At 38.5% G+C, this 17,059-nt stretch overlaps 1 protein-coding gene across 1 annotated transcript in view; it reads right to left on the bottom strand.

The window, feature by feature from the left end:
• The window catches only part of LOC133644902 (integrin alpha-6-like), a 53,632-nt gene that overhangs the window by 23,055 nt on the left and 13,518 nt on the right, over positions 1-17,059 (bottom strand). Inside the window, exons 7-12 of the mRNA XM_062039657.1 lie at positions 16,210-16,406; positions 16,011-16,099; positions 15,817-15,944; positions 8,115-8,198; positions 6,914-6,978; positions 705-850 (exon numbers count right to left, since the gene is read on the bottom strand). Coding sequence (XP_061895641.1) covers positions 705-850; positions 6,914-6,978; positions 8,115-8,198; positions 15,817-15,944; positions 16,011-16,099; positions 16,210-16,406 — 709 coding nt within the window. The remainder of the gene's footprint in view (positions 1-704; positions 851-6,913; positions 6,979-8,114; positions 8,199-15,816; positions 15,945-16,010; positions 16,100-16,209; positions 16,407-17,059) is intronic.

Below are 17,059 nucleotides of genomic sequence, written 5' to 3' on the forward strand. Positions count from 1 at the left end.
TGAAAAAGGAGGATTACCTCCAAATTATTCAGGACAACCTAAAATCATCAGCCCGGAGGTTGGGTCTTGGGCGCAGTTGGGTGTTCCAACAGGACAATGACCCCAAACACACGTCAAACGTGGTAAAGGAATGGCTAACAGGTATGATTTGAAACACATCCACCTCATAGCAATCACCTGCCATCTAAAAACATAAATAAATACCAGAAGTCGGAGTTTGGTGTTGGCACAGGCTTTTCTCCCCTGACCAGGCAGCTCCAGTGTCCCCTGAGACGACCCCGTAAAGTCCACGTGAGGTGGAAGTCCTGATCTCTGCCTCAATTTTTGTTTCATCTGACCACAGAACTTTCCTCCAGAAGGTCTTATCTTTGTCCATGTAAAGTCAGATGAAACTAAAATTGAGCTGTTTGGCCACAATACCCAGCAATATGTTTGGAGGGGAAAAGATGAGGCCTTTAATCCCAGGAACACAATGCCTATAGTCAAGCATGGTGGTGGTAGTATTATGCTCTGGGCCTGTTTTGCTGCCAATGGAACTGGTGCTTTACAGAGAGTAAATGGGACAATGAAAAAGGAGGATTACCTCCAAATTCTTCAGGACAACCTAAAATCATCATGTTGGGTCTTGGGTGCAGTTGGGTGTTCCAACAGGAACACATCCACCTCATAGCAATCACCTGTCATCTAAAAACATAAATAAATACCAGAAGTCGGAGTTTGGTGTTGGCACAGGCTTTTCTCCCCTGACCAGGCAGCTCCAGTGTCCCCTGAGACGACCCCGTGAAGTCCACGCGAGGCGGAAGTCCTGATTTCTGCCTCTCTGCATCAGCCTCGAATGTGTAGCGGATTGCTGCGGAGGAATATTTGAACACACGCACATAAACTTGCACTTATCCTTTGTTTTTGTGATTCTGTAACTACTGCAACACATACCGAAATTGGGCTACCGTATTTGCCGGACTATAAAACACTTAAAATCCTTTTTTTCCCCCCTCAAAACTCAACAGTGCGCCTTGTAACCCGGTGCGCCTAATGTACGGAATAATTCTGGTTTTGCAACAGAAAAATAAGTGGTTATTACATTTGAACAGAAGTGTGGATAGAACATGTTAAAAGAGAAAATAAGCAGATATTAACAGTAAATGAACAAGTAGATTAATAATTCATTTCCTACCACTTGTCCTTAATAATGTTGACAAAATAATAGAATGATAAATGACACAATAAGTTACTGCATATGTCAGCAGACTAAATTAGGAGCCTTTGTTTCCTTACTACTAAAAGACAAGTTGTCTTGTTTGTTCACTATTTTATTTAAGGACAAACTTGCAATAAGAAACATATGTTTAATGTACCCTAAGTTTTTTTGTTAAAATAAAGCTAATAATGCAATTTTTTGTGGTCCCCTTTATTTAGAAACGTATCGAAATACATTTTGGTACCGGTACCAAAATATTGTTATCGGGACAACACTAATACACACTTACTTTGAATACCTCCTTTTGGCCCCTTTGAATTCCATAATAACTGTTATTTTCTAACAGACTGTCATCCTGGTATATTAAAATGGTTTTCCCATGAAAACCAAATGAATCTTAATTCTTGCCAAATGAAAAACAAGAAAATATTGTCATGGTGTAATTGCGCCCCTTGTTTATCAGATGGCGCCAAAGGACTAAGATATGCATAATACCCATAGCGGTAATGAGTTAACGCCCAGTAAACCACTGACATGCAATGAAAATGATCTTGTGGTAAAGAACACATCTCCTGCCTTCCAGAGAATTTATGTCTGTGAAGTTGTGTATTTGACACAACCGCATGACACTACATGACACAATTCAAACGTTTGTGACGTGCCGATACAATTTGCATAAAGGTTGTGCAAGTTAAAACTCAAGTTTCATTTCACCTTATTGCCAAATTGTCATTATTGTCACTTTATATCAGTGCAGATATATTTCTGCAGAAATGCACACAATATTAAAAGGCCCTAAAACAAGCAAAACAATTTTATAAAAACTTTGTCGATAGACACTAGATTTGAAGTTATTTAAATATTTCAAGCGTTCAAATAATCTATTGCTGACAAATGACACTTTTGTGAGTGGGACGGACGCACTATTCCATACATAAGGCGCACCGGATTATAAGGCGCACTGTCGATGACCGGGTCTATTTCATACATAAGGTGCACCGGATTATAAAGCGCACTGTCGATGACTGGGTCTATTTGGGTCTATGTCATACATAAGGCGCACCGTATTATAATTATTATGTGACTGGGCCGGCACGCTATTTGTATGGAGGAAAAGCGGACGTGACGACAGGTTGTAGAGGACGCTAAAGGCAGTGCCTTTAAGGCACACCCCCAATATTGTTGTCCGGGTGGAAATCGGGAGAAATTCGGGAGAATGGTTGTCCCGGGAGATTTTCGGGAGGGGCACTAAAATTCGGGAGTCTTCCGGGAAAATCGGGAGGGTTGGCAAGTATGCCCTACGTCCGTGTTTAAGTCATTAATTTTACTTTTTGAAACCGATACCGATAATTTCCGATATTACATTTTAAAGCATTTATCGGCCGATATTATCGGACATCTCTAACGACGTTACATCCACTTGCAGTCGTATTCATAGTGAAGTGCCTCAAGATAATACTACAATTTTCCATGTCAACAGAGCAAGCATGCCTGATAAAAAGCGCTCAAAAGTAAGAATTCACTTTTTGAAGTTTGATAGATCAATACTAGTTTATATTGGATATGGCATATACATGCTGATGATTAGCATTAGCAGTTTTACATGGCAATTGCAACTCCTGTCTCCTATAATTTTGGCGACAAAAAACTACAACTAAGTTACAATCGACAGCCGGCGTGAAATAAGTACAATACATACAGTATAAACACTTTCTGGGCTCAACAAAAGACAAGACTGGCACATTCAGACTGCATTCTGACTAGGGCAACGCACCTGGGACAAACTATAAAGGATGCATGTTGGAAAATGAACAACTGGACAACACAGTTATAGGGTTGTACGGTATTGGTGTAGTACCGCGATAGTACCCCCCAGTCGTCACATTGTTTCATTGTTGGTTTTACGAGCAAAGGAGCATATTCGGCAGCGCACACACACAGAGTACTTACAAGCAGACACAGTGTGTAGACAGAAAAGGCAGAACGGACGCATTTTGGCTTAAAAACTAAAGATAAAGGTGAACTTATAACACTGAAACGCCCTCAGGAAGAGGTGCTTTAAGACATGGCAAGCTAGCTAGCGGCTAAAGTCCATCCGCAGTCTGCAGTGTTGTAGCTACTTCTAAATCACTAATCCTTGTCTCCATGGCGACAAATAAAGTATGTTTCTTACAAATATCATTATTTTTTCGGAGTATAAGTCGCACCGGAGTATAAGTCGCACCTGACGAAAATGCATAATAAAGAAGGAAAAAAACATATATAAGTCGCACTGAAGTATAAGTCGCATTTTTTGGGGAAATGTATTTGATAAAAGCCAACACCAAGAATAGACATTTGAAAGGCAATTTAAAATAAATAAAGAATAGTGAACAACAGGCTGAATAAGTGTACGTTATATGACACATAAATAACCAACTGAGAACATGCCTGGTATGTTAACGTAACATATTATGGTAAGAGTCATTCAAATAACTAACATATATAACATGCTATACGTTTACCAAACAATCGGTCACTCCTAATCGCTAAATCCCATGAAATCTTATACGTCTAGTCTCTTACGTGAATGAGCTAAATAATATTATTTGATATTTTACGCTAATGTGTTAATAATTTCACACATAACTCGCTCCTGAGCAGGGCCGGCCCGTGGCATAGGCCGTATAGGCAAATGCTAAGAGCGCCGTCCATCAGGGGGCGCCACGCCAGTGCCACAAATGTTGGAGAAAAAAAAAAAAAAAAAAAAAAGTTGGTATTATTATTTCTAAATACAAAAAATAATCCCACGTTAATTAAAATGCAAAGTAAAGCCTATTTAATAGAAATATTATTTGTTACAACATTACGCCCCCCCTCCCCCTCCCCCCGCACGGTATGCCCCCTCCCTTCCCGTATCATGACTCTTTTTGGACGTCACCACATCAAAACAACTACACAAGATGTCAAAACGGCCAAAACTGTCAGGTGCACAGGGAAGAAAAAAGAGAAAAGAAGAGGAGAAACGAGAAAAAGACAGAGGTAGCAGGTAGGTAACATTAGCCTACATGAAATTATTTGTCTGTTACAGAATGTGATAGTAACCTGGCTTTAAGCTAATGTTACATGATTCGGCAATTGCTAATCAATAAATAGCTAGTTCTGTTTTAACGACGGGTTAATATTGTGGAGGGGGCTAAATTGTTATAGAAAATAATAATGTAACCAACGTTAGGTAATTACAGTACTCCCTGGTGTACAGTAATTTGTAAGTCATTCTAGTTAATGCAATATTAAAAAGCACAAATAGAGAACTCTGTAGGATTCCCTTTTTTTGTAATATAGTTGTTAAAGTCATACTGGTTTGATATCTTGTTTTGTGCAGTGCCTTATTTATATTGTATTTTTAATTTATTTTATGAAACTTGTTGACACGTTTTATTTTGTGTTTATGTATGTAAAAAATATTGTATTTCATATATTTTTCATTTTTTGTATTCATTTATTTATTCATATTTTTTTTTATCTTGTTAACTATTCTGATTGTTAATTTGCTTTCTTTAAGTAAAAAAAAAGGTCAAAGACAAAGCTATTCGGTTTCTTGTGAGTATATACACTTCACTGCCGATGTGGGGGGGCGCCACCTAAAATCTTGCCTAGGGCGCCAGATTGGTTAGGGCCAGGCCTGCTCCTGAGTATAAGTCGCACCCCCGGCCAAACTATGAAAAAAACTGCGACTTATAGTCCGAAAAATATGGTACCAAGAATTTATTCCATATGAGTTCAAGTGTAAAAGGTACCTGCTAAAAGCTAACTTCGGCGATGCCTAAAATAAAAATAAACTGATAGCTAAATGAGAGCATAAACAGAGACATAAACAGCAGAAAACTCCACAAAATATGCTCCGTAAAATCAGTTTTCAGAGGAGTAAGTGGAGTAATGATCTGAGTGACCCTGGCACACTTTAAAGGCCTACTGAAACCCACTACTACCGACCACGCAGTCTGATAGTTTATATATCAATGATGAAATCTTAACATTATAACACATGCCAATACGGCCGGGTTAACTTATAAAGTGACATTTTAAATTTGCCGCTAAACTTCCGGTTCGAAACGCCTCTGAGGATGACGTATGCGCGTGACGTAGACCGGCGAACACGGGTATGCCTTCCACATTGAAGCCAATACGAAAAAGCTCTGTTTTCATTTCATAATTCCACAGTATTCTGGACATCTGTGTTCGTGAATCTGTTGCAATCATGTTCATTGCATTATGGAGAAAGAAGCTGAGCAAGCAAAGAAGAAAGTTGTCGGTGCGAAATGGACGTATTTTTCGAACGTAGTCAGCAACAACAGTACACAGCCGGCGCTTCTTTGTTTACATTCCCGAAAGATGCAGTCAAGATGGAAGAACTCGGATAACAGAGACTCTAACCAGGAGGACTTTTGACTTCGATACACAGACGCCTGTAGAGAACTGGGACAACACAGACTCTTACCAGGATTACTTTGATTTGGATGACAAAGACGCAGACGTGCTACTGTGAGTATGCAGCTTTGGCTTCTAAACATTTGATCGCTTGACCGTATGTGCGCAACTTTTTTTTGCGTATGTACGTAACTTTTTAAAAATATATAAGCTTTATGAACCTTGGGTTAGGTGAACGGTCTTTTGGGCTGAGTGATTGTGTGTGTTGATCAGGTGTTTGAATTGTATTGGCGTGTTCTATGGAGCTAGGAGCTAGCATAGGAGCTAGGAGCTAGCATAACAAGCACGCAGGTGTTTTTATGTAGGATTAATTTGTGGCATATTAAATATAAGCCTGGTTGTGTTGTGGCTAATAGAGTATATATATGTCTTGTGTTTATTTACTGTTTTAGTCATTCCCAGCTGAATATCAGGTACCGTGAGTATGCAGCCTTGGCTGCTAAACATTTGAGAGCTTGACCGTATGTGCGCGTCACGTACGTAACTTTTTAAAAATATATAAGCTTTATGAACCTTGGGTTAGGTGAACAGTCTTTTGGGCTGAGTGATTGTGTGTGTTGATCAGGTGTTTGAATTGTATTGGCGTGTTCTATGGAGCTAGGAGCTAGCAGAGGAGCTAGCATACACGTAGGTGTTTTTATGCAGGATTAATTTGTGGCATATTAAATATAAGCCTGGTTGTGTTGTGGCTAATAGAGTATATATATGTCTTGTGTTTATTTACTGTTGTAGTCATTCCCAGCTGAATATCAGGTCACCCTCGGCTCTCACAGCATCTTCCCTATCTGAATAGCTTCAACTCCCCACTAGTCCTTCACTTGCACTTTACTCATCCACAAATCTTTCATCCTCGCTCAAATTAATGGGGAAATTGTTGCTTTCTCGGTCCGAATCTCTCTCACTTCATGCGGCCATCATTGTAAACAATAGGGAACTTTGCGTATATGTTCAACTGACTACGTCACGCTACTTCCGGTAGGGGCAAGCCTTTTTTTTATCAGATACCAAAAGTTGCAATCTTTATCGTCGTTGTTCTATACTAAATCCTTTCAGCAAAAATATGGCAATATCGCGAAATGATCAAGTATGACACATAGAAAAGATCTGCTATCCCCGTTTAAATAAAAAAAATTCATTTCAGTAGGCCTTTAAAATTCCAACCTTGAACAATGACCGTGCCAATTAAAAAGTTTGCAAACACACACAAATTCTAACAAATGGATAAGAATGATGGAGAAAACTTACTCAGTTTGGGGTTGGATGATGCCGGGTGTGACGTGTAGCTAAAGCAGGCCTGCACTGCAAAATGACTGAGGCAGAAAGACGGACAGACATGTTATTATATATTAGTATTGTGTTCAAAAATATATTCTCTTTAGAGCAGGGATGTCCAAAGTGCGGCCCGGGGGCCATTTGCGGCCCGCATGGAATTTGTTAACGGCCCCACAGCAAATTCTAAAAATATGATAAAAAACAAAACAAAACATAAAAAGTAGTATAAAAGAGTAAACAGGTGACAATAAAATGTTGCTATGTTGACTCTAATAACACTAAGCTGTCATGCAGGCTGTTTCTTTCTTTAAAACATAATAATGAATCAAAATCAATGTTATTATGAATTATTGACAAATTCAAGGCTCCAATTAGGTCACATTAAATATTCCACTTTGAGATATTTTTTGGGGAAAATGTTGCATATTTTGTGTTTGCCATATAAAAAAACTGTTTTTTTTTTTTTTTTTTAAAGAAGGGCCTAAAATGAACAAACAAGGAACATAATAAACAACAATACAAGTTATAATTGACGGATAGATCTGAAGTTGATCTCGAGACTATTGTGTTAACAGTTTAAAAAAAAAAAACAATTTAATTTTTAACACTTTACTGAGCAGGACCCTTTTGGACCCCCAATAATTTTAGTGGGACTTTTTTTTTTTTTTAAGTGTCATTGCTCAAAAAATACTAATCAATTAAAATCAATGTTGTTATGAGTTATGTTATGAGCTCCAATTATTATATAATCTGAAATGTTCCACTTGAAAATTTTATTGGGGAAAATATTTCATATTTTGTATTTTTTCCATTAAAAACTGGGTTTTCTTTGACAAAAAGAGCATAAAACTTAAATCTAAAAAAAACAACAACCTTATATTGACAGATATACCTAATGTTGATCTAGATATTTAAACTTAATAAACGTAATAATAGTAATAATAATACTAAATAATGAATTTATTTTTATTTTTTTGAACCTATACCCTTTGGAGTCCCCGGTATAAAGCCTGAGTCGAAGCCTAAATGTATATTTTTTATACATATATTGTATTGGTTTTTAAAATAAAAAATATCAAAATGGCCCCCGCTTGCTTTGATTTTTCAGTGTGCGGCCCTCAGTGGAAAAAGTTTGGACACCCCTGCTTTAGAGTTTTATTTGTGGACATCTTACCAGGTGCGTCTATCGCACTGTTCCAAGTCTATCTTATTTGGTGTTACTGTTAGAGCGCCGCTGACGCTGACCACCGGCCTTGCTCTGAAATACCCAACACTCTCATATTAGTCACTTTTCAGTTGGGTACCGAATTCGGTACTTTCAGAGGTATCGACTAAATTCAAGCACTCAATTTTCCATGCCAACAAAGCAAGAATACCTGATAGAAAACAGTACGGCCTCCACTTTTCAAGAAGCGCCAGCTGGATGCTAACTTACATTAGCTTTGCCGTATTCTCGCTGCTGACTAGCATTAGCGATTTTACATGGCAATTTACACACCTCCAAATTTGGTCATGAAAACTACAACGAGGTTGCACGTTTAAATAAAACAGCTGTGTAACAAGTACAATACTTACATTATAAACACTTTGTAGGGCCCAACAAAAGGCAAGACCGGCAACTTAATGGCAAAGACTACTTCCTGGCTCGGCAACACACCATAGTCTATGTACTACTACCATCCAACGTCTTGGAATTGCAACTCTATGCAAATCTGTCACGTTTGGGTCGCATCTTTATGCGGGGTCGTTCTCCCAGGAATGCATACTGACCACCCCGGACAAAGCGTTCAGGTAAAAACATGATTTATTCTCAAAAATAACGCAAAGTACCAAAAAACTGAAAAGGAAAAAAAGTGCCGATCGCACTGGATGCTAAACTAACACTTAGCATAAACTATGGACGAGAAAAACTTACTAACTGTAGCATGAACAAACAAGACTTACGTAGCAAGACATGAAGCAAACAACTAGAGACAAGGCAAAACTCACGTAGAAGGTGCTTGTAGCAATTAATGATGCCAGGATGACTGACCGGCAAAGGCAGGCTTAAATAATGCCTCTGATTAGTGCTCGGGCAGCAGGGGAGCGGCCGAACACTAATCAGAGACAGGTGAACATAATGGGCAACCAAAACAAACTCAGGAGGTGCACAAACAGGAACTAAAGGAGTCCAAATCTAACAGAAAACACAAAAACATGATCCGGACCAAGGATCATGACAAAAATCTACTTTATAATACTTGCAAATGAGACTCAGGAGTGTAAAAAAAATCAAGACAACTTACTGTTAAATAAAAGATGAGATTTTGTTATTAATCAAATTACATGAACAAACACTAAAGTATCACAAATTAGCGATTTTGCATGGCAATTTACACACCTTCAAATTTGGTAATGAAAACTACAACGAGGTTGCACGTTTAAATAAAACAGCTGTGTAACAAGCACAATACTTACATTACAAACACTTTGTAGGGCCCAACAAAAGGCAAGACTGGCAAATTCAACTTAATGGCAAATACTACTTCCTGGCTAGGCAACACACCGTAGTCTATGTACCACTACCATCTAACGTCGTAGAATTGCAACTCTATGCAAATCTGCCACGTTTGGGTCGCATCTTTATGCGGGGTCGTTCTCCCAGGAATGCATACTGACCACCCCGGACAAAGCGTTCAGGTAAAAACATGATTTATTCTAAAAAATAACGCAAAGTACCAAAAAACTGAAAACAAGCAAAAGGAAAAAAAGTGCCGATCGCACTGGATGCTAAACTAACACTTAGCATAAACTATGGACGAGAAAAACGTACTAACTGTAGCATGAACAAACAAGACTTAAGTAGCAAGGCATGAAGCAAACAACTAGAGACAAGGCAAAACTCACGTAGAAGGTGCTTGTAGCAAATAATGACGCCAGGCTGACTGACCGGCAAAGGCAGGCTTAAATAATGCCTCTGATTAGTGCTCGTGTAGCAGGGGAGCGGCCGAACACTAATCAGAGACAGGTGAACATAATGAGCAACCAAAACAAACTCAGGAGGTGCACAAACAGGAACTAAAGGAGTCCAAAACTAACAGAAAACACAAAAACGTGATCCGGACCTAGGATCATGACACAAATCTACTTTACAATACTTGCAAATGAGACTCAGGAGTGTAAAAAAAATCAAGACCGCTTACTGTTAAATAAAAGATGAGATTTTGTTATTAATCAAATTACATGAACAAACACTAAAGTATCACAAATTAGCGATTTTACATGGCAATTTACACACCTCCAAATTTGGTAATGAAAACTACAACGAGGTTGCACGTTACAATAAAACAGCTGTGTATCAAGCACAATACTTACATTATAAACACTTTGTAGGGCCCAACAAAAGACAAGACTGGCAAATTCAACTGAATGGCAAATACTACTTCCTGGCTAGGCAACACACCGTAGTCTATGTACTACTACCATCTAACGTCTTGGAATTGCAACTCAATGCAAAAATCTACTTTACAATACTTGCAAATGATACTCAGAAGTGTAAAAAAATCAAGACAGCTTACTATTAAATGTTAAATAAAAATGAAATTTTGTTGTTATCAAATTACATGAACAAACACTAAAGTATCACAAATTAGCGATTTTGCATGGCAATTTACACACCTCCAAATTTGGTAATGAAAACTACAACGAGGTTGCACGTTACAATAAAACAGCTGTGTATCAAGCACAATACTTACATTATAAACACTTTGTAGGGCTCAACAAAAGACAAGACTGGCAAATTCAACTGAATGGCAAATACTACTTCCTGGCCAGGCAACACACCGTAGTCTATGTACTACTACCATCTAACGTCTTGGAATTGCAACTCAATGCAAATATCTACTTTACAATACTTGCAAATGAGACTCAGAAGTGTAAAAAAAATCAAGACAGCTGACTGTAAATGTTAAATTTAAAAAATAGCTGGGTACTGGTATGGATTCCCAGGTACCGGGAATTGGTACTGTATGGGTTCTAATGTAAACAGTACTCATCCCTAATTTCCAAGGCAGTTTAAGGCATGGATTTTGGCATATTTTGACAGTCCAAAATCACAAAGTCCTGAACGAGCTGAAAATGTTGACTTTGGAATAGTTTGACTCGGGAGACATTTTTTTTAAGAAATAACAATTCTACAATAAATACATTTTGTTATGGAAATAGTAGAATTAAAGAAAAAAATAGGAACATTTTGTTTTTTTCTATTGCTGGTGTATGTAATGTACGAGACACTACTCTCACCAATGATAAACTGAATCGTGTGTTTACTCTGCTGTTGTTGTCTTGTGATGCAGCTGTCCCTATAACGATGTTATGATGCAGCGCTCAATGTAAACCCTGGTCCCCCCTGTCCAGGGATCACCCAAAAAAAGTGTTTGTCCGGAAAAAAATAAATTTATTACAACTATGGAATAAGCATTCCTCTGGAAAAACTGAGTTTTTGAATATATATTGTATCAAACTATAATATAATATAATAATATAATATATCAGTTTATATTATATACTGTATATATAATATTTAAATATTACATATACACTACCGTTCAAAAGTTTGGGGTCACATTGAAATGTCCTTATTTTTGAAGGAAAAGCACTGTACTTTTCAATGAAGATAACTTTAAACTAGTCTTAACTTTAAAGAAATACACTCTATACATTGCTAATGTGGTAAATGACTATTCTAGCTGCAAATGTCTGTTTTTTGGTGCAATATCTACATAGGTGTATAGAGGCCCATTTCCAGCAACTATCACTCCAGTGTTCTAATGGTACAATGTGTTTGCTCATTGGCTCAGAAGGCTAATTGATGATTAGAAAACCCTTGTGCAATCATGTTCACACATCTGAAAACAGTTTAGCTCGTTACAGAAGCTACAAAACTGACCTTCCTTTGAACAGATTGAGTTTCTGGAGCATCACATTTGTGGGGTCAATTAAACGCTCAAAATGGCCAGAAAAAGAGAACTTTCATCTGAAACGCGACAGTCTATACTTGTTCTTAGAAATGAAGGCTATTCCACAAAAGTGTTTGGGTGACCCCAAACTTTTGAACGGTAGTGTATGTTATATTTCATATTGCTACTATTGTACATTTTAGTCACCTTTATACCTGCATTATCCTTTCCATCCTTTGAAACTGAGCTACTGTGTGGAACAATTTCACTTGTGGATCAATAAAGTTTGTCTAAGTCTAATTTACTCAAAACAAGGAAAATGGAGATATCTGTTTTGTGCGAATGAACCCCTCAATTTCAGATTTCGATTCAATTTGCCACTTTGTCATGGAAAATGAAAAAAGTAGAACTTTTTGCAATGTGAAAGTGAATAGAATGCCATAAATGACCTGAATAATTTGGTGTATATTGGTTATCACTCAAATTGTAATATGATGTATAATATACTATTCTACGCCAAACGTGTCAATTTCTTCTTCTTATTCAGTCAAAGTTAGACGATTTTCAGCAGCCACAGTTTTTATCCCGATCGGTACCGTTCAAGTATAAAAATGTGTGGCTCGATTTACCCAGATTACACAGAATTCCAGGTTTTCCGGGACATTTTTCCCATTAAAAATGGACGGGCAATTTTTTAAACTTGCTTAATTCCCGCAATTCTGAACTGTTTCCCTTTTAACACCTTCCACTCATCCTGGACATTCAATCTACCATTTTCCAAGTAAAAAAAAAAATCCAGGAATTTCCGTATTTCAAAAGCCCTATTTTCAAATTTTTCAACCAACTCCAACCATTCCACCATTTAAAACCTTCCTGTTAGTTAGGATATTAAAAGTTACTATTTTTTTGCGTACAAATTACCGGTTTCCCAGAATTTCCAGGAATTCAGTTATAGCAATTGTCAATTACTAAGTGTTACTATGTCAACCTCAACCTATTCAGAAGATCCCAACACTAACCCATTCATATCATCTAGGACAAATGTGATATTATCTGTACTTGAAAAAATTCCCGGTTTTCCCAAATTTCCAGGAAATTCCCATTCAACTGAATAGACATTTTCAAAGTTGTACCATTTTTCTACCCGATTGGAACCCTTCAACCATCCACACACTCTCCTCACTCTGGATATTGAAGCCAAAAACATGTTTCACATTTCCCCAAATTCCCGTTTTTTTCTGGAATTTCCAGGAATTTCTTCCCATTCAAAATGAATGAGCAATATACAAAACCTCTTCATAACCCACATTTCTCAACTGATTCGAACCGTTCCAACATCCACACACTCCACTCATCCTGGACATTCAAGCATTTCAGTTCCACTCACGCGTATCGGCAGTTTGGCAGCTGACGCACTTATGGAATTCACACGCAATTGCATATTTGAGTTCTCTATGAATTTCAGTGGGACATTTCATCAAGGAAAATGTGGAATAATGGATACAAGTAGGCATTTTTGGAATGTGAAAACTATTAAAATGAGTCATCAATTAACATTATGACGTTGAAATGCTTTGAAATGGGGGGAGAAATGTAGAATAACTAACAATTCTCCATTCATTTCCATCATATTTTGTCATGGAATCATGTAAAAACAATTCGATTTTTTTTTTTAAATCAAATGTTAAGCTTATACAGTCGTGGTCAAAAGTTGACATACACCTTTAAAGAACATAATGTCACGGCTGTCTTGAGTTTCCAATAATTTCTACAACTCTTATTTTTTGTGATAGCGTGATTGGAGCACAGACTTGTTGGTCACAAAGAAACATTAATGAAGTTTGGTTCTTTTGTGAATTTATTATGGGTCTACTGAAAGTGTGACATCACATGGAGAAAGATAAGACCTTCTGGAGGAAAGTTCTGTGGTCAGATGAAACACAAATTGAGCTGTTTGGCCACAATACCTAGCAATATGTTTGGAGGAGAAAAGATGAGGCCTTTAATCCCAGGAACACCAAACCTACCGTCAAGGATGGTGGTGGTAGTATTATGCTCTGGGCCTGTTTTGCTGCCAATGGAACTGGTGCTTTACAGAGAGTAAATAGGACAATGAAAAAGGAGGATTACCTCCCAAATTCTTCAGGACAACCTAAAATCATCAGCCCGGAGGTTGGGTCTTGGGCGCAGTTGGGTGTTCCAACAGGACAATGACCCCAAACACACATCAAAAGTGGTAAAGGAATGGCTAAATCAGACTAGAATTAAGGTTTTAGAATGGGCTTCCCAAAGTCCTGACTCAAACGTGTGGACAATGCTGAAGAAACAAGTCCATGTCAGAAAACCAACACATTTAGCTGAACTGCACCAATTTTGTCAAGAGGAGTGGTCAAAAATTCAACCAGAAGCTTGGATGGCTACCAAAAGTGCCTTATTGCAGTGAAACTTGCCAAGGGACATGTAAGCAAATATTAACATTGCTGTATGTATACTTTTGACCCAGCACATTTGCTCACATTTTCAGTAGACCCATAATAAATTCATAAAACAAATAAACTTCTTGAATGTTTTTTGTGACCAACAAGTATGTGCTCCAATCGCTCTATCACAAAAAAATAAGAGTTGTGAAATTATTGGAAACTCAAGACAGCCATAACATTATGTTCTTTACAAGTGTATGTCAACTTTTGACCACAACTGTATATGGTGAATAGCTTCGTATTGGTCGAGAAAAGATTAATTACTTCTGAGGCCAAAAGTAGCAGAATAATTACGCATTCTTGTTCAAATGAAACCTGCCCTGTCCAAGTCTTGAACCTGCGTCCTCTGGATGATCAACCCTTTTTCGATTACGCATGCACCTCCTGGTACCCTAGCACCTCCAAAACCCTCAAATCTAAACTCCAAACATCCCAGAACAAGCTAGTCAGATTACTTCTAGACCTCCACCCCAGATCCCACCTCACTCCTACCCACTTCTCCAAAGTGGGCTGGCTCAGGGTGGAGGACAGAGTAAAACAACTTGCACTGAGTCTAGTCTATAAAATCTGCTACACCTCCCTGATACCGAAGTACATGTCAAACTGCTTCCTTAACGTAAATGACCACCATAACCACAACACCAGGGGGAGCTCCACTAACCACGTTAAACCCAGATTCCGATCTAACAAAGGTCTTAACTCATTCTCTTTCTATGCCACATCAATGTGGAATGCACTCCCAACAGGTATAAAAGAAAGGGCATCTCTATCCTCCTTCAAAACCGCAATAAAAGTTCACCTCCAGGCAGCTACAACCCTAAACTAACACCCTCCCCGGATTGTTAATAATCAAATGTAAACAATCAAATGCAAATACTTTTTCTTATGCCTTCTGATCTCTCTCTCTCTCTCTCTCTCTCTCTCTCTCTCTATGTCCACTACTTGCTGTACATATCCTACCAAGTCAGACCTACACTGTTCCAATATCCATTTCTCTGTTCTCAATTGTTGATGACTGATGATAACAACCAAACCTAAACCACCCCCCTCCACACCCCGGATTGTAAATAATGTCAATAATTCAATGTGATTATCTTGTGTGATGACTGTATTATGATGATAGTATATATCTGATAGTATATATCTGTATCATGAATCAATTTAAGTGGACCCCGACTTAAACAAGTTGAAAAACGTATTCGGGTGTTACCATTTAGTGGTCAATTGTACGGAATATGTACTTCACTGTGCAACCTACTAATAAACGTCTCAATCAATCAATCAAAAACAGAGCAAGAGCTCTAAACCTTGAGCTTAAAACCTGGGCACTTGATATCTAGTACTCTTGTCACTCTGTTACATGGAATCACATTTGTTGACAATTAAAATATGACTTAAAACCACAGAAAATACATTGGCTAAATGTATAATCCCGCTCCTTAAAAACAGCAAATGTTACCTGTAAACAAAGACTGCATCCGAGAGTGACCCAACTGCCAAGTCGGGGTATTGATTATCATCGATATCCAGGTTACCGGAGAGAGAATATCCAAACAAAAGGACTTTTTTAGACACTGGCGAGAGCACCTGCAAGTAAAGAAGTCACTCACAAGTCATCATTGCAGTTGTGGTGATATTTTCCTCCAAACTCACCTGTGCGGCCTTTTTGTTGATGCCGCTCGGTGATCCACAGTAGATGTACACTCGGCCAGAACCGTCATAAGGTGCCCCCACGGCGATGTCTGTCGGAATAAGGTTTATGTAATATTCAACAGAAAGTATCCGAAGTGAGTTATCACACAAAAGTGATATAGAGAGGTTTTATCGTCAGTATTTGTAGCGTGAAGGTCACCTCCGTATCCGTCTTGATTGACATCGCCAATGTTTTCCACCGCAAGTCCAAACATGGAATCTTTACGCCCGAGAAGTTGAATGGGGTTGATCTTCTCCCAGTTTTGCCCCTCATTGTTGATAAAGATGTAGACCGCGCCTCCAATCAAACCATCTTTTACAAAGAATTCTGGTGCTCCCACAGCGAGGTCGTCCCACCTGGTGGTAGGAAGTACATAAAAACAGGGATGTCCCGATCAACACTCTTGGTCTCCAATCCCGATCCGATTTGTTTTTGCCTCAGATCCGATCCGATTTCCGATGCGATACTTTGACGGTTCAAATAACTGAACATGTTTATAGCAGTGTTTTTCAACCTTTTTTTCATTGAAAAAATCCGAAGGCACACCACCAGCAGAAATCATTAAAAAACGAAACTCAGTTGACAGTAAAAAGTTGTTGTCGCAATTGTTGGATATGACTTTAAACCAGTGGTTCTTAACCTGGGTTCGATCGAACCCTAGGGGTTCGTTGAGTCGGCCTCAGGGGTTCGGCAGAGCCTCCGCAGCGGAGGTCAAGACACGCCCGACTCATCCATCCATCCATCCATCCATCTTTTTCTGCTTATCCGAGGCAAAACAAAAGCCATTTATCAACAACACCCAGAAACGCCACCGGCTCCGCTGGGCCCAAGCTCATCTAAGATGGACTGATGCAAAGTGGAAAAGTGTTCTCTGGTCTGACGAGTCCACATTTCAAATTGTTTTTGGAAACTGTGGACGTCGTGTCCTCCGGACCAAAGAGGAAAAGAACCATCCGGATTGTTATAGGCGCAAAGTTCAAAAGCCAGCAACTGTGATGGTATGGGGGTG

Source organism: Entelurus aequoreus, linkage group LG28 (genome assembly GCF_033978785.1).
Source record: "Entelurus aequoreus isolate RoL-2023_Sb linkage group LG28, RoL_Eaeq_v1.1, whole genome shotgun sequence".
Classification (NCBI taxonomy): domain Eukaryota; kingdom Metazoa; phylum Chordata; class Actinopteri; order Syngnathiformes; family Syngnathidae; genus Entelurus; species Entelurus aequoreus.